The following is a 25,971-nucleotide window of genomic DNA, read 5'->3' as shown; positions in this document are numbered from 1 at the left end:
TCCATCAGAGAACGGCTCCATAAAGTTTGGCGAACACCCACGACACTCTGAGTAAGCACTCCGTTGCGTTGTTGTTGTGTCATAGATTTAACAATAACCTTGCTTGACTCTTGATATGACTGCTTCAACCTGTTAATTTCTTGCCTTCTCAATTCTAATCTAGGGAGAAACTTATCTTCAAAAGATCTGTGCTCTTTAACTTTGTGGCGTTTCACATTTTCACTTTTTATCAGAGCAACTGTCTTGAAGCATATTAAGCACATACGTAGGTTTGGGACTTCCATTTGGTAAAATGTATGCAAATTTGTCAGTTCACTCCTCATTGAAACGCCGATTTTCGTTGTCAACTTTTCTTCTCTTGGTCAACTTTGAGCATGCCGTTTTGTTAGATTCAGTCGTCTACTGGTGGCATTTAAACAAACAGATTGCAAAGTGCCGGGTGCGACCAATGTTTCTGCTGCGCTCCATCCACTCTAGCTAGCAGCATGCAGGCTCTGTCACTCTAGCTAGCAGCATGCAGGCTCTGTCAGCCAATCAACGCATCCATGCAGGCTCTCTCAGCCAATCAGCGCATCGTTGTCATAGATATGACAACAGAAGTGGGAACATGAAAGATATTTGACTAAAAATGAAACAGAATTTAGCGATAGAATAGACGCATTGCATAGATCGGCGAGTCATACAAATAATAGATATTTAAAAAAGATTTTGTTTTTTGTGAAAAGTGCCATTTGCTCCGGAGAGAGGTGTGCCATGGTCCGGTCGTGGACCGCGGTCCGCTAGTAGACAATATCAATGAATTAGAAGAATGTTTGTGCCACGTTTGTCCTACAGAAACCATATTTATAACAAAAATATATATCCCTCCCCCATCTTTTTTAATTTTCAAACATTTTTGAAAAAGCTTCAGGGAGCCACTGTGGCAACGCTAAAGAGCCGCATGCAGCTCTAGAGCCGGTTGCTGACCCTCGGGTTAAACATTTGTGATCGCTTCCAAAGAGCGTTATAACAACCACATGAGCAACAAATCTCATTCAAATACTTTGGGAGTGAGGGAGATTTCATCTTCTATCAACACTGTGTTGACCTGTTGAGTTGCGTTACCAAGAATTGTCCAACTAGTCCCGCTTGATGCCAAAAAAAAAAATCGGGGCTGATGTCGACTCCCTCGCGAAACAGCGCAGCTCTGCTCTGTGTAATCTTATGTCTCATCACGTCTTGTTGTCGACGTGGGTTGGCTGAATGACGCGCCATGCAGATGGAACTTCACACCGCGCAATAAAGAGACGCGGGCGTGCCAGTGAGAGCGCACATCAGCCCTCCAACCAGCATAGCCGCCGTGCCTGCCGATTCACTTCACACGCATCTCACAGAGGAGGAAACATGCCGCCGTCACATTAAAAGTCACGCGTGACGAAAAGTACAGCGGGCGACACACGGCAGGAACCCTTCGTTGAAGAGAGGGATCTTTCAATCCGAAGCGTTTTTTGGGAGGGTAAGTCCTCAAATTGTGACAGTAGCAGTTTATAAGTGAAAGCAATTTGCACAAATTGCACTATATTTACTTTACTCAAGGAGCCTAATTACAATTTACAATTTATTTAAAGGCAGGGCTGGCAGAAAATGGAACAGATTACTTACCAAAATGTAACTTTAAAAAATATAGTAAAAAAAACTTTTTTTAAAAAACCAAAAATGAATACTTTTTTGACCAAAATATACATTTTGTCATGACCTGCCCTTTAACTCATTGGCTGTCATTGACGGTGATTAATGGTCGATTCATTTGAACACGGGAGGGCTAGCAGCGAAGAAACAATGTTTTTCTCCAAAAAGTAGCATTTTCCCCCTAAAAAAAAAATAAAAAAAAAAATAAAAAAAACGTGTAAAAAAAAAAAATTACAATTTTCTGACCAAAAATGTTCATTCTACTCTATCAAGTGCAGCACTGAAATGCACTGGTTGCTATTAATGGCAATAGACGTCCGAACCAGCTTTGAAAACAATGAATTTCTTACAAAAAAGTAACTTTTTTTTTTTTTTTACACCCCCCCCAAAAAATTTACCCCCCCCCCCAAAAAAAAAACAAAAAAACATTTAATTCTTTCATGACCAGCATATTAACTGACTGGCTGTCATTGATAGCGGTAGGCGTCCATTTGAACTGAGAGAATGAACAAATTTCTTAGCAAAAAAAAACAAAAACAATTCCAACAAATTTTTGAAAAAAATTACCAAAAATTAAAAGTTTTTGAAATAAAATCCTAATTTTATTATCATTAAGTTGCCTCTTTACTCATTGGCAGCCATTCGCTGTCAACCCTCCCATTTCAAATAGATTGGACGTCTACTAGTGATAAACTCATTTCAATTCACACCGGAAGGATGTAAAGAGCCACATGATTGGACATCTATCAACGTGACACTGAAAGCGTCCAATTCATACATGCAAGACAAGGTGGTTAGCATTTTTATTTACATATATTAGCATCCTAAATGCAAAGACACTTTTTTTAAATTTATTTATTTTTTTTAAAAGTTTGCCAATATTATTACATTATCGTTTATACGTATCTTCACGACACAGTTCACATTATTAAAAGTCCAAATGGACAAAATAAATTCATTTATGCTCATTGACCTCCTCATGGTATCCCGCTTTGGTGACCCAAGATTAACGAGTCAAACCCAATGCAATTAGCGCAGTCTGAATAAACATTGCGAGGTGGAGGGAGAGCCTCAAGATAATGCGTTCAAAGTTAACACTTAACTTTCTGCGTGATGGTCCCCCCACCTCATTTTCCCTAATTGATGCTGCTGCCAGTTTAATGAAGCGTAATCCAATCAAATCCTCGTGGATTATATTACATAGGCCAGGGCATCAAAAAGCGTTTTTCAGCACCTCAGCTAATAAAGGTCTGATGACACACATGGCTGTCATGATTCTGCTTTACACTGTATTCACTGGTTCCTGCTAAAAATGAATGCAAGGATACATTTGTCCAGGTCTTGTTTTAATATTAGTGATAAACGTGTGTTTCCGTCCATTTAAAAAGATTAAAATAAAATGATGATCTTGATTTAAGTAATCACAGATTTATTAACTGAGTGAGATTTGGGTTTAACAGCAAGAGGTTAAATCTGTCAAAAGGTTTTTGTAGGTGTGCAATTCAATGTCACAGTGTTTAATTGTATTGCCTGTCACTATAGATCATTGACATATGTACTTGTAATAATAAATCATGAGTATTGCACATGTGAACCATGCCAATGACGATGCGAGACGTCCAGTTTATTTTCACTGGGAGGGGCGAATGAACATAAATTCAGTCAAAATAAATTGGATGTCGAACACAGTCAATGACAAACTGAGGCTGCCACAATTAATTGATAATCGGTTAGCAAATGAATCGTCATTGATTTGGATCATCAATAAAACATTGAGAGACAGTGATGTCCTCTAAATTGTCAAAATTCTATTTTTCTTTTTATTTCTTCATTTTTGTTTTTGTGTTTTTTCAAAAAGGTGGGAGAATGTAAATATTCTCTATTTTTTTTAATTAAAAAGGTAAAATGGTAAATATTCGCTTCATATAGATTTACTCATTTATTTTTTTCATGTTATTTTTTATTTTCTGACCATTTTTTATTTTTTACTAAAGAAAAAAGGGAAATAATCAGTAAAAGTGATCTTTTTTCATTTTTTGATTTCATTAAAAATCCTGTAAATATTGTCTTTATTTAAAAAATGGTGAAATAGGGTTAAAAAAAAAAAAAAAAAAGAAAACCTGTTAATATTCTCATTCATTGATTAACCCCACCCACGCAAAATTAATTGGACATCTAGCACTGTCAAAGGCAATGAAAGATGAGCATTTACAATCAGTCCTCCCAAATTAAATAAATAGGATGTTTATTGTTGTCAGTGACAGGCAATTAGTAAATTTTGGGTCACTTCCTTGTCAATATTAGGGTGCACACAGGTCACGTCTTGTACATTTTGGAGCAATATGGGATCACTTCCTGTACATTTTTTATCATTTCCTATTGATTTTAGGCATTTACGGGTCACTTCTTGTATATTTTGAGCTTTACCAGTTCTTTTTTTGTTGATATCGGGTCATTTTTTCCCCAATGGAAATGAACGGGGCCATTTGAAATACAAGTGAATGTTTTTGTCAAATTTTGCTGGAAGCATATGTTTTCGGCAAAAAACTGTGTCAAACTATTGTGCGCCTTGCTTTCCTGAGATTTTTCAGTGTAAACTATGTGAATTGGATAAAAAACATAGCATGATATACATTTTGAAATGTGAAAATATCACCGTTTTTGCCATTGTAAATGAAAGGGATTTATTTTAGTTGTAAACCTCGTGTTTTTGGTAGGTCGCCGGTGAACATACCGTATGTTTGTAAGTGCACGCTTGCTTTTTTGCAACACCTCAATAGTTTTGTAGTAACAAATCTTCCATGGGGGTTGCGGTCGGGTCCCAGTCTGATAAGATTTACACAGAGGTGAGAGGCAGCGTCTCAGTCACCACGCAGTCCACTTGAGGTGCTGAATTTCGCAGTGGCAAGGATCCGCATGGTTCTTTGGATCAGGAGGCCCCCTTATATGCAGACATTAAAGGGTTAAAGGTGAGGAGAGCCTCAGCCGCAGAGCACTTATATCCTCTGATGACCTCCTGAGTAAAAGTCAATTACTTCTGCGTCATGATCACAAAGGAACAGACCGCAGGAGGCTGTTTGAGCTTCACTGCTCCTCATTACAACTACTTCATCCACTTGAATCTTGAGCGGCCAGATGAAGCCTTTGACCTTATTTACATTTCCTAAACACAACACATCTTACGTATGTTCAATTTTTTGTGAAGCTTATCACAATCAAGTATGCATGTTTTGACAATACACAAAATTCTAGGTATTGAAGGACAACCGTAACAAAGGAAAAACGCAACTTTAAATGAGTTTATCACTAGAAGACATACAATCCATTTGAACTGGGAGGTTGGCATTGAATGAATTTTCGTAAATTGAGATTGGACGTCTACTAGTGACAAACTCATTTAAATTCACAGTAAAAGTTTCTGAGGTGAGAGTTTATTCATCCTTCTGCTGAGATTTGTAAATGAGTTATCACAACGAGACGTCCAATCCATTTAAAGTGGGAGGTTGGCACTGAATGAATGTTCCTTCATTTGCTGGCAACCTCCCGCTTCTAAATATTGATAAACTCATTTAAATTCACAGTGAAAGTTTCTCAGGTGATAGTTTATTCATCCGTCTGCTGTGAACATATTTCTGTTTACCACTCGTAGACTTTCAATTCATTTAGAGTGGGAGGTTATCGCAACCTTCCACTTCAAATGTATTGAGCGTCTACTATTGACAAACTCATTTAAATTCACAGGGAACGTTTCTGAGGTGAAATTGTATTCATTCTTCTGCTGAGAATTTTAAATGAGTTTATCACTACAAGACTTCTAACCCATTTGAAGTTGGAGATTGTCACTGAATGAATGCACGTTCATTTGCTGGCAACATCCCACTTAAAAATGGTTTGGACATCTACTAGTGATGAACTCATTCACAGTGAAAGTTTCTTAGGTGAGTGTTGATTCATCCGTCTGCTGTGAATATAATTGAGTTTATCACTAGTAGACGTCCATTTGAAGTGGGAGGGTTTGGCAACCTTCCACTTCAAATGGATTGAAGATCTACTATTGACAAACTCATTTAAATTCACAGTGAACATTTCTGAGGTGCATTTTTTATTGATTCTTCTGCTATGAATTTTAAATGAGTTTATCACTACGAGACTTCCAATCCATTTGAAGTGGGAGGTTGTCACTGAATGAATGTACGTTCATTTAATGGCAACCTCCCACTTCAAATGAATTGGACATCTACTAGTGATAAACTCAATTAAATTCACAGTGAAAGTTTCTTAGGTAACAGTTTATTCATCCTTTTTCTGTGAATATAATTGAGTTTATCACTAGTAGACATCCATTTGAAGTGAGAGGTTGGCACTGAATGAATGTACATTCATTTGCTGACAACATATCACTTCAAATGGATTGGACATCTACTAGTGATAAACCCATTTAAATTGGCAATGAAAGTTTCTTAGGTGAGAGTTTATTAATCCTTCTGCTGTGAATATAACTGAGTTTATCACTAGTAGATGTCAATATATTTGAAGTGGGATGGTGTGGCAACTTTCCTCTTCAAATGGATTGAACATCTACTATTGACAAACTCATTTAAATTCACAGGGAACATTTCTGAGGTGAAATTTTATTCTTCCTTCTGCTGAGAATTTTAAATGAGTTTATCAGTATGAGACTTCCAATCCATTTGAAGTGGGAGGTTGTCACTGAATGAATGTACGTTCATTTGCTGGCAACATACCACTTGAAATGGATTGGACATTTACTAGTGATAAACTCATTTAAATTCACAGTGAAAGTTTTTTAGGTGAAAGTATGTTCATCATTCTGCTGTGAATATGAGTTTATCACAAGTAGATGTCCAATTCATTTCAAGTGGGAGGGTGTGACAACCTTCCACTTCAAATGGATTGGATGTTTACTATTGACAAACTCATTTAAATTCACAGTGAGTTTCTGAGGTGAGCTCTTATTCATCCTTCTGCTGTGTATTGAATTGAGTTTATCACTAGTAGACGTCCAATCCAACTAAAGTGGATTAATGTTGCTCGCATATATTTGTGAAGGACAAAAAAATAAAAATATCTAATAATTTCAATGAAATGAATGATTTAATTGAACAATCCTTTGCGAAAAAACCAACAATTATTCAAATAGTAATAAATAAAAAGAATAATAAAAAAACACACACACCCACTCACGAAAAGACGTGAGTCATAAAAAAACAAATAATTCTAAAGGCCAGTTGATGGGGGCGCAGGTGGCCCAGGAGACCACCATGGATTCCTGGGGGGTGACGATGGCTCCTTTGCTGGGCTGCGGCTGGATGTGATTGGGCGCACTTGGGTGGGGGGCCCCTGTGCCGGAATTGGCGATGGGATGGCATAGGGTCGGTTGCAGACGGGCTTACACTCACAAGGGATTCACAGGATTACTGGTTTCTAGATCAAAGAGCTGATTTGTGTAAACTCTAATCCTCCCAATCACTTATCCTATAGACTCCCCAAACCCCCTCCCCTTCTTTCCCTGGTCAACAGGCCCCCCACATGGTGTCAACCGGAAATACATCTAGCCGATGATAGCACCAACATATTCATAGTTAGTGTAGTTGTTCAATGTATTTCTTGTTGTTGTCTGTGTTTCTTTTCTTTCTATTCTTGTGTTTCTTTTCTTCTGTTCCCCATAACCCTTTCCTGTTCGCTGCTTTGTCATAATAAAAGAGGTATGTTGAATGATCACAATGGGAGTATGTCATACTCTCAATGTGAAACATTAAAACTGTTCAGACCAACCGGACACTTAGACTTCCATTCTCCGTGTCAGACAGCTTTACAGGACAGGTTAAAATAAATAAATAAATAAATAAATAAATAACTTACAAAAATCTATTTCAAAAAAATTAATAAAAACATTGTTTTTGTTTTTTTATTTAAACCTATTGTGACCTCACATCCCTTACCTCTTTGGCTGCTATTGACGGCAATAGACGTACGAGCGTTCGTTCGATCGCTTCCAGCTCCTTCCCAGTTGAAATGTATTGAACGTCAATCACCTTCAGTAGGTGTTTTCAATCGTGATTTCCCTCTTTTACTAACTACCACAACACATCCTCTGTGACCTCTGAAAAACTCCCGCTGTTTGAGCTAGAAGCCAATTGGCATCTTAATTTCTGCAAATTCCTGCCTCAGAGTCTCAGTCTAAAAAAACTCGACATATTTTCTATGAAGACTTAACATTACCCTCGATTGCATGAGTCTGAGGGCTGTTCAAATGAAGCAAGGAAACGCTCTTCCCGCTGTCAATCATAGGCTGACTGGAACAAAGACACATTGTTGTCTTGTTATTCTTGCTTATCAAACCTGATTTAACTGCTCGCGGGCTCCTGCTGAATGCTTCTTTTCTCTTACGCCACCTTCAACAGCTCCGGGCATGTTTCTGGGAACAGGAAACACACATATACACTCTTCTCAATTTCTGTTTGACACATTGAATTATTTGTCTTCTTGCTTCCATTTGTTATTACTTCTCCTTCTTTGATACATTTACCTCACACAGACACTCATTTGTCATGGTGCATTGCAACAGAGTCATTTTCTTGTTCACATTTTAAACAACACTGGCAGAGTTTGCTCTTACACTTCCTGTAGATTTTTGGTTACTTCCTATTCATTTTGGGGCATTTTCAGGTCACTTCCTTCTTTACTCATTGGCGTCTATTGCTGTCAGGGGCACTGTAAAAGGAGCGATCACTGCCAGTTCTTCCAGTTTAAATAAATTTGACTCTTGTTGATCATGGCAGGTGTCGGTTGCGTTAATTGCGAGTCACTTCCTTGCTAATTTTACGGTACTTGCATGTCATTTCCTGTTGATTTTGGGGCATTACCATGTTACCATCTCCTGATCATCCGTCACTTCTTGTTGATTTGGGGCATTTCCAGGTCTCTTCCTTTCAATTTTGGGTCACTTCATGTTGGTTTAAGGGCAGTTACTGGGCTCTTTCTGTTGATTTTTGGTCACTTTCTGATGATTTAGGTGCATTCCCAGGTTACTTTAAGTTAATTTAGGAGCAATTTGACGTTCTTTGTCAAAAAAGAATGCCCACCCAATTGAGATTTTTTTTATGCAGGTGTGACTTGAAAATCATTAGGAGTGAATAAAAATATTGTTGGGGGTGTTGAATGTGCCATTGGAAATGAATGGGTCCATTAAAAAATGTATGAGGACGTTTTTCTCAAATTTGGTGGAATCTTCGTAAAAATGTGGCTGGTAACTTGACTTTGTGAATGTTTTATGTGTAAATTATGTGAATTTGACAAAAAGCATAGGACAAGTTGCATTTTGGAAATTTGAAATGTTTCTGCCTTTGGAAATGTGTGGGGCTTTTTTTTTTTTGGTTGAACAAACAAACAAACAAACAAGCAAGCAAAAAAAGAATATTATGGTTAACACCCCCCTGAACAACTTTATCAGCAATCAAAGCTGGATGTGTATTAGCCCCAGATAGGGGAGTTCATTTTAACGTCCTAATTTTTATTCTAGTTTAGGGGAAGGGTACAAATGTACCACCAAAAATGTACAATTTTATTCTTTTAATACGGACCTACTTCATAGTCACTTGAAAATAGTAATTACTATCATGGCTTGCTCAGACTCTGCTAAAAGTAACATTATTTTTCACCCCCCCAAAAACTTTTTGAACCAAAGATGAACACTTTATGACCAAAAATCTACAATTTTTTTCTGTAATGACCAGAACTACCAATTTTTTGTAATAATACCATTCTGGAGCCAAAATTAACAATGTTTCACCCCCCCAAATAAAAAATTCTGTCATAACCGACACTTTACCAAAAAATAATATTTATTTATTTATTTAAACAAACAAACAAACAAAAGACAAAAAAGATATATATTTTTAAACCCAACACTACACTCTTGGAACTGATATTACCCATTTTGGATCCAAAGTTAGCAATTTTTGACATTGTTGACGCTGGCCATCCAGTCCATTTAAAGCGGTAGGGTTAGCATTGCCACCCTCCTGCTTCAAATAGATTTGACGTCTACTTGTGATAAACTCATAGCTGAATCTTGGCCAGTGGAAGAACAAATGATAATTTTGAACGCTTTTTTGCCATTGACGACCCTAGACGTCTGATCCATTTGAAGTAAATCATGTTTTCATGAATGCAATCAGTGTCAGATGTGGAGATGTGACTTCACCAGGAAAGAAGGAATGTCCTTGACATGTTAAGTAGAAAGGAATCAAAAGAATTTGAGCTAATCCGCGTATGTGTTCTGTCTGTTCTAGAAATTTTCTTGGCTCAGCCATGGGCAGCAAGACTCTGCCAGCTCCAGTCCCTCTGCATCCATCACTCCAGCTGGCTAACTACTCCCTTCTCCAGAGCTCTGGAGGACTTCAGCTGCCAACAGACCACTTTCACAGCATTTACAGCTTCAGCGCCCTGCATGCCATTCAGCTTCACCAATGGACCCCGGGTTACCTACCAATGGTCCTGCCTCACTGCGCCATCTCAAAACTGCCTATCCAATTCTCCTCTATGGCCTCCATCCCTATTTTCCCTCACCACCTGCAGCCAAAGCATGACTCAACCGGTCGGATTCAGAGCTCAAAGAACAAGCCTCGGTTTGACTTTGCCAACTTAGCCACAGCAGCCACTCAAGAAGATCATCTGAAGGCAGAAGACCTAAGTATGTCAGGTGTTGCTGCTGCTGCTGCTGCTGCTGCTTCATCCCACCATTCAGAGTCAAATAGCCTTGGTTGCCTCCTGGATGTGACTAAGATCCCCTACCCAGAGCGCAAGTCCAGTCGAGGCCGGTTGCCTTCAAAAACCAAAAAAGAGTTTGTCTGCAAATTCTGTGGCCGTCGTTTTACGAAATCCTACAATCTGTTAATCCACGAGAGGACACACACAGATGAGCGGCCATACACTTGTGATATCTGCCACAAAGCCTTCAGAAGGCAGGACCACCTCCGAGACCACAGGTAAGAAAGTTTAAAACAAACATGCTTTGTCAAATACTGCTGTACGATATGACAATATATATTGCTAAAACAATATAAAACTTTCTTTCGACATTTTGCATGTCGTCCACCATTATCGCCATAAAGAGACCCGTACCTGAAATGCACATGTTGGCCAGAAAGTGGCGCCCAGTTTGACAGGATTCCATATGCCATCGTAGAACTTCCAATCAGCCAAAAGATTTCCCTATTTCAGGGGTCGGGAACACAAAATGTTGAAAGAGCCATATTGGACCAAAAAGAAAACACAAAACAAATATGTCTGGAACCGCGAAAAATCAAAAGCTTTATGCAAGCCCTTCCGGACTTATATCCCTGTAAATTCCCATGTAAGGTGACTCGGGATTTACCCGTGTCATAGCTTTCTGACATGGATGGATGTCCTGGGAAAAACCCGGGTGGACACTTTCAGACTTGTCTCATATTGGCGACTCGATGCTCTCTGTTCCGGGAGGGCGGCTGGCGGGACTTTATAACTGGAACATCACATAGTTTTTGGTCGGCATCGACAACAAAATAAACTACACATTTCCAAAGATGGACGATGGACTGTCTCTTCCTCGACTATATGATCCAGTAGCGATTTAATTTAGTTAATTCCAGTTTAACTGAGCTATTTCCAGTTTGCTATGTTGATAATTGCGGTGTCTGTTTACCGCTTTTCGTCTTACTGCGAAAAAGAGGAAAAGATGATCGATCCACCATGATATTTACGTCATTAGCCTTCTCACTATGACCCGAGAAATGAGTGCCTGCTTTCACACGGCCAACGTCCCGGGTAAGTGACCCTTAAATGTCTGTGTCATCTCCGTGTCAGTCGACCCGTTGCTTCCACACATAAGGGCTACCCATTTAAATCCTGGGAATTAACCGGAGTTCAGGTATGTGTGAAAGGGGCTAATGAATTACATTAGCTATATTAGCCTATTATAGAGAATGTCGCACCACGTGACTTCTCTGTTGTATGATGCCGCCTCAAGTTTAACTTCATTACAACATTAATGAATTAGAAAAATGTTTGTGTCATGTTACAGAAACCATTTTAAAACAAAATATATATTTCCCTCCCCTATGTTTTTCAATTTTCAAACATTTTTGAATAAGCTCCAGGGAGCCACTAGGGCAGCGTTCAGGGGCCGCATGCGGCTCTAGAGCTGCAGGTTGCTGACCCCCGCTCTATCTCCACTCAATGGTTAGCCAATTGGCTCCCCCTATCGACACTATGTGAGTAATGCATGCAAGATGCAAACTAGCAGCACACATAATCCACACAGGTAACACAATTCGCGCCGATATTAATATTACTGAATTTATTGTTTATGATTTTAGGCTAACTTAATGATAGGGTTAGGATCAGGGTTTACACCATTAGATCTCTTTACATTTGAGCAAATCAAATTTTTGCTTCTGTGCTGCTTCTGTTCACACTGGATAGTATTAGGTTGCAGCACTACTTTAAGTATTTAACTTATTGCCTGCCATTGAAAATAACAGACTTTAAAAAAAAATCCAATTTACATGATTTACACATCGGAAAATACTGGAAATAAAAGCACACAAAGCGACAAAGCGGACTCTGCACCGGTCCGTAGTGGTGGAGAAGGAGCTGAGCCGAAAGGCGAAGCTCTTGATTTACCAGTCGATCGACGTTCCTACCCTCACCTCTGGTCACGAGCTGTGGGTCGTGACCGAAATAACATGATCCTGGATACAAGCAGCCGAAATGTGTTTCCTCCACAGTAGGGATGGGAATTGAAATCCAATTCCAATTCCGAACCGGTTCCTAGTGTTTCGAGGCCTCGACGTCACAATGAAAAACCCTTAACGATCCCTTTAACGATTCCTAAAGACGCGTATTGCGCCGTCACGTAACTTGACGTGTCTTGTTGTCCTGACGCATCAAACTAGTATGGCGCCAAGAACCACTCGATCCAAAGTTTGGCTACACTTCACCAGGAAAGAGGGTGATCATGGAAGGTTATGATGGTTTATCACGAGCATTGCAGCCGTAAACCTAACAATGACAGCACGTAGGTTCAAACGCTCGAAAGTGTAGAAATGAAACAAATCAATTTCGCCCCCAATAACAAACAAGTTCGCATCAACGTAAATCAGCGATGATTAGCTGCTAATACAGTAATAACACAAACGGGTAGCATGCGTTCGCTAGCATTAGCACATCGTTCAAACCACTACACAACTGGATTTAAGTGTCCGATCGCGAGTGGAAACACACAACAACAACAACACAAAAGATGATACATACAGGCGTTGCCTCTGTAGATATTTTACAAACATTAACAAAGACCGTAGGCTTTTAGCAGTGTTTCCCTCTCTCACTAACTCGCTCACTCGCTTGGATGCTTTGTAGCTGCACTTCCTCTTCGTGTGTAAGCGCGCTCTTCTTCGCATGACGAAGCGCAAGGGTGCCCCCACTTGAGCGTGAAAGCTAAAAACTAAAACTAAAAGGCATGCATTTCATTATAATGGTAAATAATACACTTTAACATATATTGCCAAAGGCAGAACAACGACCTATATGCCAATGTATACCAATTTTTAAAAATTTCTTTTGAAAAATGTTTCAGTAAAATGTTACACATTCTTGTGTATTTGCCACTTATTTCCGCAGTTAACATTGAGACTTTGGGCCTCTTTTGACCTTGTTGTGAGTTTGTAAGGTCGTGACTTCTGATTAAACAAACTCGATGCCAATCAAAACGTTTGTTCTTCTTTTTCCCCAAATTAGAATCGATAAGAGAATCGATAAAGAATCGAATCGTTAAGCAATATCGATAATGGAATCGTAAAAATAGTATCAATTCCCATCCCTACTCCGCAGGGTGTCTGGGCTCTCCCTGAGAGATAGGGTGAGAAGCTCGGTCACCCGGTAGGGTCTCAGTGTCGAGCCGCTACTCCTCCGCTTTGAAAGGAGCAAGTTGAAGTGGCTGAGGGGAATCTGGTTCGGATGCCTCCTGGACGGCTCCCTGGAGAGGTGTTCCGGGCATGTCCCGCCGGTGGGAGGCCCGGGGGATGACCCAGGTCATGCTGGAGAGACCATGTCTGGCCTTGGAACGCCTTGGGATCTCACCGAAGGAGCTGGTTGAAGTGGCTGGGGAGAGGGAAGTCTTGGCTTCCCTGTTAAAGCTGCTACCCCCACGACCTGACCCCAGATTAAGCAGCAGATGATGGGTGGATGGATGGATGAAAGGCACACAAAAGTTGCATACAGTTTTTGCCGAACTACAGTACACTAAAATTACTACAAACCAGTCTTTTAACTTAAACTACAATTACAAATGCAAATTTATAACTTGACAGCTAAAGCAGTTCATTAGAAGAGTCGTCAAGCTCCATTCCTCAACAGTTTTTCTCAGGAAGACATGTTTGGGCACAGCATTAAGGAACAGGACACCCAGCAGTCAGCTTAGTAAAATACTGTGAGTTTCTCAAGTGTCATGTGTATATATTGACACATAGTAATTAATATGACCTACTAGATTTTTTTTGCGCAAACAATTTAGAGAAATAGAAAATATTTCTGTATGTTGAAGTGAGATCCTTCAGTCATCTTATTAAATGATTTATAGTCATATTTATTAGCATTTCACTCTTGTCATCACTTTTGTATCAGAAATAATTTGACGTGTAACAGCAGGTTAAACGGGCTTGGACCAGCATGAAAAGTATTCAGTGGGGAGAGCATGTATTGAGATGTCACAGGTGCGCTGTGAGGTCTCTTACCACCAGAGCAGCAATATCAACTCATTGACTGACATTGACGGTCATAGACGTCCAATCCAAAAGTGAACCTTTTTTTTTTTTTTTTTTAAATTAAAAAGCAATCAGAACATAGTGCTAAACTTTTTGAACATATATACATCCTTTTAGCCAACAATTTTTGACCATATATTGACACCTTTTCACCCAAAACATTCACAATATAAATATATATATATATATATATATATATATATATATATGGTGGAAAACAGACAAGACTGAAAAAGCCGTTTCTGCTCTTGCACTCCTCTTTAAAAGAAAGCAACTGTTGTTTTTGATAGAACAATATGTCTATATGCTGCCATAGCAGATTCATGGTGCATTAAGCCCCCAAACTATTTTTTTTTTTTTTCGTTTTACCCTGAAAACCCCCGTTTACAGACGTCGCGCAACCTCTTTTGTTTCAACCCAGCCATAAAACAAAGGTAATTAATTATATTTATTCTTCAAAATGTCTGTCGTTTTTAACTTAGAATCATTCATTGGTGTCTAATATTTAGTTAAAAAAAAAAAAAAAAAAACTTAAAAAAATTATTCGCTCGCATATTTTAAACTTTTAAACAAATTACGTCACAATGAAAAAATTGGCGTCTGTCAAAAAGTCACAGATATCTACCTCATAACTATCGCTTAATTGTTTTTTTTTCGTTCCTGTCACATTTTCCCCGATATTTTAGATGATAAATAATGGATCCAAACAACAACAACAACAAAAAAAGAAAAATAAACATAAAAATATAAAAAGTAAACATATGAATAAACAAATCTCGACCACTCCTGATGTCTGCGATTTCTGCATCACGACCCTTGTTACATTATCATGTTTCACCCATAAAATCCCCCAAAAATCCAGCTGTGGCCATTCACAGCTGTGTCTTGACGCTTAGTGATACATGCTACATGGAGTTTTTGGATCGAAACAAGGTAAGTACGTGATAATGTCTCCTTAAAGTCATGGCGTCTGTAATTCTGCTCTCGCGTGCTCTCACCTCCAGATAGGATTTTGCTGTTTAAAAAAAAAAAAATATTTTTTTTTTTAAAAATGCCCTCCTGTTCAAAATTTTTCTTCCGCCAGAAAATTGAGTTTTTAAGCTTTCCAATGATGTTTCACACATGCATATCGGACAACTTTGAAAGTTGGCTAAATTGGGGGTCTCAGAGCGGAACTTCAAGTCACCTGAGTGTTTTCCGCCATATACATATATGTATACCACTGTATATTTATATAATGCCAAATACTGTATATTTGGATCATGCTGAAATATAAAACAATAATATATTTCTAGGATGCATACATGACTGATTTATTGACCTTAGTGACAGTGGCATGCAGTGTAACATCCTATGTAGAGTTAATTAGACAATGCAATGAAAACGCTTAATCACTCCTGTGTCAGTTTCAAATAATACCTCCAGGGTAGTTAAACATGGAAACATTATCATCGTGTGAATAAAGAGTGCATGTCTTCGTGTGTGTCAGCCTGTTTTTTATGTTCCTAATAAAAATTGGGTATTTTGAATTTAGTTCCAAATGAAGCAATTGAATACTGTTGGCTAAAAACAAACAAAACAAAAACATAAATAACTAAAAACTAAGTTTATTCTTGGAGTGAGTTTGACACCAAGGAATATTTGTTCCCAGAAATTGTTATTTTGGTGTTTGTGAATGTAAAGTAACCTTGTCATGATCCTAAAATGTTCATCTCAATTGATTCTAAAAAAAACTCAAAACAATTTGTTGATACTACATTAAAAAACCCAAAATTTTAACCTTCGCCCCATCAAATCAAATAAAATTAGCTTTTTCAACTTTCAACCTTTCTCTTAAAGTTCTGATGAATTTTGGTGACCTCTCTGCCGTGTTCATTTTTCGTTTTTTGTTGTTGTTGCAAAATCAGAACCAATCAGAGCTAACAATCCATGCTGATCACATGTCAGACATGACAACCGAGTCCAGTGTGGTTCGCTGGGCGCATCCGCCCATCGACGCGAGTGGTCAGATACACTGAAACGGAGCCGGTGGACAGAACTCCGCAGAATAAATCAATAATAGATATCGATGTGGAAACGGATGACGCTACACAAGCACTTTATTAGAATTGTTGATAACGCTTGTGTATGTAAATCTGACGCCAGTAGATTATTTTTTTTCTTATTGAAGATGCCTTTGTGGCAGCCTGGCATGTTACTTAACATTGCCGTCATATTTTGGGGATGGTTCCGGGCCCAATTCTTTTACCAGTACAGTGAACGCGACCATTTCACCCACTTTCACCCCTGCTCATCGACCAAAAATCTCATGTCATGACCAGCAATTTAACTCATTGTCTGCCACAAATTTTGTCCGATTTTGGCTGCTAACCCTCCCAGTCAAAAATGGATTCAACATTTATCATCATGTACATATAAGACATGTTTTTTTTCCCCAAAGTATAACTTAAACTCAAAACAAAAACAAACAAAAAATCCTTATACAGTATTTATATGTATTATTTAATAAATGGTTTTAAAGCACTCCAAATGTAATAGTTAGGATATAAATGAGATACAGGTAGTCCCCGGGTTACGAACGAGTTCTGTTCCGAACCCAAATTTCTGCGCAAGTCGGAACTAAAAACACCAAAAATCTCAAAATAACTATCCAAAAACATGTAAAATATGTCATTGCACTGTACACACCAAGACGCTGGAGCTAAAGCCTAGCTAGACAGCGAGCTAAGCTACGAAATGACGATGTCAGATGTCCGTGTAGTCTGCTGACTTTGTTCAGCTGCTCTTGACATTAACACTTTCAGAATTAACTTTTAAATCTACTGTATTTTGAATGTGTAGAGGTGGGGACCTTATAAGCTATGCTTTTTCTCACTCCTTTTCAGATGTTTGTGTTATTATTTCAATTAACAATTTTTGTGTGGTTTATTTTGTTTCAACACCCCAATCAAATCAAATCAAATCAAATCAAATCAAATCAAATCAAATCAAATCAAATCAAATCAAATCAAATCAATCAATCAATCAATCAATCAATCAATCAATCAATCAATCAATCAATCAATCAATCAATCAATCAATCAATCAATCAATCAATCAAAACCTAAAATAAAAATTACATTAAATCTTCAAAATCTTCAAAAACAGCTCTTCAAATTTGTGTTTATAACTAGCTGCTGTTTAGTGTTGGGAATAACGCCGTTATAAATAACGCCGTTACATAACGGCGTTATTTTTTCAGTAACAGGGTTAACTAATTATTTTTTCCGCTGTTACAACGCTGTTACCTTTACTGACGGTCAAAAGCGGTGCGTTACTTACTTTGAATAAATTGAAGAAACAACCAGCTGTAGCGAGTCTACTCTGCTCTGTTTATTTGTCATCCAAGACATGGGGTGCGTTCAGGTTCATGGCAATGAAAATATTAAACACACATAGTCTACCTTTGCAAGAACGATGGAATTGCCGTTTGATACGGTCATAATGTGCAGGTCCTGCACCCATCCGCAGCAAAACTGTTCGTAGCTTTGTAGCGATTTGTAATTTCGGAATCGCTGATGAGTTTAGTAACATACACCAAACAATAAATACAGCAGAATGTCCATTTCACGTAATTGTGGAAGCCTGCCGACATCTTTACTCCATTTGTCTTCGGCTTGCTCGGAAGGGTCAACATTGTTCACATCCTTAAGTTTGATCACATATCTGTTCTTCGCCTTAGTAACGAGTCTGTCTCTTTATCGAACTGGCAAGTTAAAGTTTAACGTCCCGCGAGCCAGACCTGCTTCCAATATGGCTGCGTTGTTGTCAACTCTCACGTGATCCCCCATTCTCTGACGTAAACGCTCGAGGCTAATAGCGCACGTGCATTAGATCCGGTGTTCTGCCAAGATCTTCTACATCGGCGAAACGTTCTACATTAGTCGAATTTGACACTCAAAGTACTACCGTGCGCTCTAAACTTGTTTTGTTTAGATGCATACAGGCAGAACGTACTAAAAAAAATGCCTCACGAAAATACTTAAATGTAGTTATATCAAATAAGGACGGTTTAAATACGCTATTAGACTAATGTGGTCAACCTCTCCAAAGCTAGCACAAAAAAACACAATGGTTAAAAGTACGAGAGGGTAATACATGCAAAAAGTATTTTTGAGGCAATGAAAAGGTTCTAAAAAACGAAATAAAAACAAAAATAGTGAGTACTCGCCGCTTTTAACCGATGTGGGCGCGCTGAGCATTGTGTAGACGTTTTGCCGCATAGTAAGGAATGGCCGAACACCGGTGTTTTCACACACAAACCGGAACAGCGCGTGCGGCAAACACACACACGCAAAACAGATGCAGCGGGATATGATGGCAGAGCATTCAGAGGAAAATTTGTCCTTTACGAGGTGGAGATATAAACACTATTTCAAGTTGGTCGAAATTTAAGGAAATAATGTGCATGTAAAGTGTAATTTATGTCCCAGGGCAAAGCTTTTGTCGACATCTGTGGTAAGCAATTCAAATCTGTTTATTTTTGTTGCACTTCAAGTGTAGGATAAATTTGTTGCTGGTGAGATGCAATAAATACCACAAGGTTCTATAACACAACTACCTGTCTGTTCTTCTCTGTTCAACTGACTCACGTACTGCTCAGAAAATTTCAAATTCTTTGACATACAACAACCTCTTTTTAAAGTAACGGAAATAGTTACTTTTCCTGGTTACTAGTTACTTTTACTAGAGTAATTCAGTTACTAACTCAGTTACTTTTTGGAAGAAGTAGTGAGTAACTATAACTAATTACTTTTTTAAAGTAATGTGCCCAACACTGCTGCTGATACAGCAATAAAAATCCACACAAAAAATTAGCATGTATAAGTCAGCGTCAACACATCATAAAAAATAATCACATAAAGTGGCCCAAAGTATTAGACCACAAGTGAAAACGCACAATAAACAGCACAAATGGTGTTATATACAGATGTTGCCTCTGTGTTGCCTCTGTGGACTTCTTCGTGTGCGCAAATACGTTCTTCTTCTTGTGTACATGTGCTCTTACTTGCGTGAGGAAGTACTACCTTCTCTATGCTTCCTGCGCCAAAATAAGAGCATGCATCACAAAACAAAAGTCAAACAAAAGTAAAAAAAAACAAAACACTGAAGACAAAATGGCGGATGAGACTCCGGCGTCGTAAAGTCCAAATCACGTAAGTTGGGCAAATCGTAACCCCGGCGACTACCTATATATAAAAAGGAAAACAATTATTTGTACATGTATACATGCATATATCCTAACATTTTAAATGAAATACTGTATATATTTATTTTTTTTAATTGAAAAAAAATACGCGATGGACTGAGGGCGCAAAGTTTGAAGCGCGATGTAGCGAGGGATCACTGTACTGTAGTATGTGATCAGCCAGGGTTTAGATTAAAACTAATAAACTGCTCTTACTTTTTTTGCTAACACTGCACTTTTTTTACTCTACAGGTACATCCATTCCAAAGAAAAGCCCTTCAAATGTCAAGAATGTGGGAAAGGCTTCTGTCAGTCCAGGACTTTGGCTGTCCACAAAACATTACATATGCAAGTCAAGGAACTCAAACCAGCCAAGATTAAGTGAATCACCTTATTTCAAGGGAAGGGACAGGGACACTGGATATATTCTATTAACTATGAGCAAATACAATAATAATCAAGTACCAAAGACATTTTTAAAATCTCAGTTGTCGGTGGGAGCCCTCCAATTTCTTCCAGTTATGTGGGAATGCTGCTCAAGGATTAACAATTTCACCAGCAAAGATACAGAAATAAGCCTTTGTGAAGAAGCGCGTGAATAATTGTAAGAGTTGTTTTGACAGAGACTCCAGAGGATATGTGGAATGTGAAATAGTAATACAATTTGAAAAAAAAAGGCTGTTCATTCCAAACACTGTGCTGCAAAAACTTGTAATCCAAAAACAAGGTCCCGCAAATGCTTTGCAAGTGAGGGGAATATAAGCCATTTTAGCATTTTCCACCATTTCAATGTAACATTCCAATGTTATTTTTTATACGGATGAATTATGTCATAAATGTATTTTTGCACTTTAATCTGATTAGTGATCTTTCTTATATATCACTGGATCTTATTTTCAAGCAAATAATCATTTTTGAATAAAATGTTTTACTATACTGTAACTGGTTGAGTCTCGATCTGGTGTTTCGCAGTCCATAATCAACTATGTTTTGTCATAAATTATATCACAAATGCTGAACAGAATGAAAATAATGCATTTTAACACCACTGGTACAAAGAAACAGAGGCACTATAAGCCTAAAATAGTTACTGTATTTTTCGGACTATAAGGCGCACCAGCCATAAAATGCCCAAAGAAGAGGAAAAAATACATATATAAGTCGCACCGGAGTATAAGTCGCATTTTTTGGGGGAAATTTACTCAGTAAAATCCAACACATAGAACAGATATGTCATCTTGAAGGGCAATTTAAAATAAAAATACAATGGAGAACAACATGCTGAATAAGTGTTCAGTATGATGATCTTACATTATGCATGAACAACGAAATGCGAACGTGGCCGGTATGTTAACGTAACATAGCTATTAAAAGTTATTCAGATAACTATAGCATAAAGAACATGCTAAAAGGTTTACCAAACCATCAGTGTCACTCCAAAACACCAAAATAACATTTGAAATGATAAAATAATGTGTTAATAATTTCACACATAAGTTGCTCCAGAGTATAAGTTGCACCCCCAGCCAAACTATGAAAAAAAACTGCGACTTATCGTCCGAAAAATACGGTATGTAGATACTTCTGTTACATATAAGTATCGGTATGAGAATCAATACAGCACTAAAATGAGGTCATTGGGCGAGTACTAAGCAATAACCTGCCAATGCTGTGCATTTTGTACTTTACCAGATTTAATTTCTAACCGAAGGTCACCCTATCCAAGGTGGCCGCCAGCTAAGCACGCCGTAAAAAAAACCCTAAAACAGAACCAAAAAAAAAAAAGGGCTGCTTGTCGATAAAATTTAAAAAAATAAAATGTTTTCTTCTACTGGCCAAATTGCCACTCACCAATAAGTTTAAAACTAGTGTACATCCAATCCATTTAAAGTGGGAGGGTTGGCAGCGAATGAATGTTATTTCGCTGTCAACCCTCCTACTTTAAATGGATTTGATGTTTAGCGTTGCAAATCAAGACAATGAGTAAATAGCAGATGCTTTGATGTGGTTAGGGTTTAGAGTTTATGTGGTAATGTGCACCAGCACAAAATGTAGGCGCACCCACATTTTGCATTGCATCACCTTTAACGCCAAACTTTTAATCACTCTCCATAACATTCATATCATTCAAATGAGTGAGTCAACTCAAATTCCCTCTCGCTTTGACGCTCACACTGCCAAGAACAGACTCTCACTTACACAATGAGTTGCCACAAACTGGGCTACCACTCGTGTAACAAGCTATACGATGATTAACACCAGTGTTGTTTTCGTCAACGATGACTACAACGAAAATATTTCGTCGACACACAATTTTTTCATGATGATGACGAGACGATAGCGACCTAAAAAAGTGTCTTGGGAGACTAAAACCTACATGTACAGTGGGGCAAATAAGTATTTAGTCAACCACCAATTGTGCGAGTTCTCCTACTTGAAAAGATTAGAGAGGCCTGTAATTGTCAACATGGGTAAACCTCAACCATGAGAGACAGAATGTGGGGAAAAAAAACAGAAAACCACATTGTTTGATTTTTAAAGAATTTATTTCCAAATTAGTGGAAAATAAGTATTTGGTCACCTACAAACAAGCAAGATTTCTAGCTGTCAAAGAGGTCTAACTTCTTCTAACGAGGTCTAACGAGGTCTAACGAGGTCTAACGAGGCTCCACTCGTTACCTGTATTAATGGCACCTGTTTTAACTCATTTTCGGTATAAAAGACACCTGTCCACAAACTCAGTCAGTCACACTCCAAACTCTGCTATGGCCAAGCTGTCGAGGGATACCAGAGACAAAATTGTAGACCTGCACCAGGCTGGGATGAAAGAAATCAACCATGGGAGCAATTATTAGAAAATGGAAGACATACAAGACCACTGATAATCTCCCTCGATCTGGGGCTCCATGCAAGATCTCACCCTGTGGCGTCAAAATGATAACAAGAACGGTGAGCAAAAATCCTAGAACCACATGGGGGGACCTAGTGAATGACCTACAGAGAGCTGGGACCACAGTAACAAAGGCTACTATCAGTAACACAATGCGCCGCCAGGGGTTCAAATCCTGCACTGCCAGACGTGTCCCCCTGCTGAAGAAAGTACACGTCCAGGCCCGTCTGCGGTTCGCTAGAGAGCATTTGGATGATCCAGAAGAGGACTGGGAGAATGTGTTATGGTCAGATGAAACCAAAATAGAACTTTTTGGTAGAACCCAGGTTCTCGTGTTTGGAGGAGAAAGAATACTGAATTGCATCCAAAGAACACCATACTCACTGTGAAGCATGGGCGTGGAAACATGATGCTTTGGGGCTGTTTTTCTGCAAAGGGACCAGGACGACTGATCTGTGTAAAGGAAAGAATGAATGGGGCCATGTATTGGGAGATTTTCAGTGAAAATCTCCTTCCATCAGCAAGGGCATTGAGATGAGACGTGGCTGAGTCTTTCAGCATGACAATGATCCCAAACACACAGCCAGGACAACAAAGGAGTGGCTTCGTAAGAAGCATTTCCAGGTCCTGGAGTGGCCTAGCCAGATCTCAACCCCATAGAAAATCTGTGGAGGGAGTCGAAATGGGCCACAATACCAGCAACAGTGTGTGAAAAGCTTGTGAAGAGTTACAGAAAACGTTTGGCCTCCGTTATTGCCAACAAAGGGTACATAACAAAGTATTAAGATGAACTTTTGGTATTGACCAAATACTTATTTTCCACCATGATTTGCAAATAAATTCTTTAAAAATCAAACAATGTGATTTTCTGTTTTTTTTCCACATTCTGTCTCTCATGGTTGAGGTTTACCCATGTTGACAATTACAAGCCTCTCTAATATTTTCAAGTGGGAGAATTTGCACAATTAGTGGTTGACTAAACAATTATTTGTCCCACTGTAAATGACACAAATGCCAGTTTTCGTCTGTTGAAACGAGAACGAGACAAAAATGCGCCATAGTTCCCGTCGCATTTTCACAATGTGTGACATTTTATGTGTAGCTAGCCTGCATCGTAGCAGCATCGGGTTGTGTCATTCATGTGACATGCCTCGCCCCCCAAACCCACCCATTAGTGTCCTCTCCAGTCTCCTCGTTGCTTGTTTGAGACACGCGGTAAAATTGTCTTCGTATCTTGGCAAAAGAGAATATGCAATGTTAATTTAGCCTTTATAGGTCTGTGCTGAATAATCACCACACACTAAATGTAACTTGTAGTGTTAGCATAGCAATCACGTTCGAGTTAGCATTATGCTATTGCTAACTGCGAGTGTCCTCTTAACCTCGCGGACAACCGTTTGTTACATACATTTCATGAAATTAATGTATTATTTTCCTGCTGAGTGTGTATTATCACGTAATAGATTTGTAGATGCTACAATATGTGCTCATCTGTCAATGTTCATTCGAAATAGTTACAACTTGGACACCTTTTTTGGTTTTGTTTACTTTGTAATGAAACTTTTATTGACGAAAATATTGAGTAAACGTCAACTAAAACTAGAAAAAATTAGATTTTTCGTCAACAAAAACTAGATGAAGACAAACACATTTTGAAATGACTAAAATATAACTTAGACTACTAAGTATTATCATCCAAAAGACTAAGACTAAGACGAAAATTAAAAGGGCTGCCAAAAACTACACTGATTAACACATTAGTGCCTTTGATCGTAGAGCTACTGAGGCTTTGCTGGCGAGATCAAAGCTACAAACCTGTCAATCGTCATTAACTTTAAGTACCAAATGCATGCTGCACTGCTTAAGACTGATTTATGCTTCTGCGTAGCATTGACGGTAGACCTACGCCTTCAACGCAGACCATTCTCTTGGCAAAAGAGAATATGCAATGTTGCTTTAGCCTTTAAAGGTCTGTGTTGAAAAATCATCACACACTAAATGTAACTTGTAGTGTTAGCATAGAAATCATGTTCGAGTTAGCATTAGGCTATTGCTAACTGCGAGCATCCTCTTAACCTCTCGGACAACAGTTTGTTACATACTATTCATGACGTCCAGGTGGGTATAAATCATTGAAATTAATGTACTATTTTCCTGCTGAGTGTGTATTATCACGTAATAGATTTGTAGATGCTACAATATGTGCTCATCAGTCAATGTTCATTCGAAATAGTTACAACTTGGACACCTTTTTTGGTTTTGTTTACTTTGTAATGAAACTTTAGAATTTTATTGACGAAAATATTGAGTAAACGTCGACTAAAACTAGACAAAATTAGATTTTTTTGTCAACAAAAACTAGACGAAGACAAACACATTTTGAAATGACTAAAATATAACTTAGACTACTAAGTATTATCATCCAAAAGACTAAGACTAAGATGAAAATTAAAAGGGCCGCCAAAAACTACACTGATTAACACATTAGTGCCTTTGATCGTAGAGCTGCTGACGGGCCATTTACATGGTGACTGTCTGAGAATACGAAAAATTTCAAATTTGCATTTGCATTTGCGTCTCCATTCGAACAATGTTGCAATTCCGCATGAAAATGATGTAGTATGCATGCCAGGCCCTAGGGGGCAGGTCAGATTTACAGGGTGACAGAGAATGATGCACTTTGATCCCTCATCCCTCAGCCCGGAAAAAATATACCCGCCCACTCGAAGCAATGGCGTTTTTCTTTTGTTCAAAAAGGCACAAAAATGGAAATATTCAACATATTTGATTTAAAAATATTATTAAAACAGAAAATTAAAGCCGACATTTTGCCATATTTGCTGTTTTTAATGTTTAGTAGCACCGCTGCGCACGCCCAATGTGACGTGTATGAGTGCTGATGTTATCGGCGCGGTCTCGCGCAGCGGGAGCCTTTGATACGCATGCCGAGGAAGCCCTTCTCAATCCCCCGCAATCGGATTCTTCCACTTTGGAGGCAGGATACAGAATTTTTCATCTTCGCCTTCCGTCTTCGTCGACACCATATGCACGCGAGGCGAGTCCGCTACTCACTCATTGCGTCTTTGTGTCGCAGAGTCACCATGTAAACTGCCCCTGAGGCTTTGCTGGCGAGATCAAAGCTACAAACCTGTCATTCATCGTTAACTTTAAATACCAAATGCAAGCTGCACTGCTTAAGACTGATTAATGCTTCTACGTAGCAGTGACGGCAGACCTACACCGTCAACGCAGAATCCTGACTTCACATTGACGTCATGTCACCACGTGTTGACGTGACGTCAATGGACTGTGAGTGGACAGCTGTTTCCGGTTCAGCGCGAAATTACCGCCATTTAGAAACA

At 38.7% G+C, this 25,971-nt stretch overlaps 1 protein-coding gene across 2 annotated transcripts; it reads left to right on the top strand.

The window, feature by feature from the left end:
* Window positions 1-20,561, top strand: osr1 (odd-skipped related transcription factor 1). Of its 2 annotated transcripts, none has more exons than XM_057859609.1 (3): window positions 1-51; window positions 9,984-10,679; window positions 19,972-20,561. In XM_057859609.1, the coding sequence occupies exons 2-3, from the start codon at window positions 10,003-10,005 to the stop codon at window positions 20,102-20,104; spliced, it is 810 nt and encodes a 269-aa protein (XP_057715592.1). In that variant the 5' UTR covers window positions 1-51; window positions 9,984-10,002; the 3' UTR covers window positions 20,105-20,561. The 2 variants fall into 2 exon arrangements, with proteins under 2 accessions (XP_057715592.1, XP_057715591.1); XM_057859608.1 differs by lacking the exon at window positions 1-51 and adding an exon at window positions 1,316-1,495.
* Window positions 20,562-25,971: the final 5,410 nt, after the last annotated feature.

Source organism: Corythoichthys intestinalis, chromosome 15 (assembly GCF_030265065.1).
Source record: "Corythoichthys intestinalis isolate RoL2023-P3 chromosome 15, ASM3026506v1, whole genome shotgun sequence".
NCBI classification, from domain to species: Eukaryota; Metazoa; Chordata; class Actinopteri; order Syngnathiformes; family Syngnathidae; genus Corythoichthys; species Corythoichthys intestinalis.
The sequence above is the reverse complement of the archived record's forward strand: the minus strand, read 5'-3'. Positions and strand labels throughout refer to the sequence as shown.

Coding starts and splice junctions, on each gene's coding strand:
- osr1 (XM_057859609.1), top strand. CDS start 10,003: ATGGGCAGCAAGACTCTGCCAGCTCCAGTCCCTCTGCATCCATCACTC. Junction 10,680..19,971: donor GACCACCTCCGAGACCACAG/GTAAGAAAGTTT, acceptor TTTACTCTACAG/GTACATCCATTCCAAAGAAA.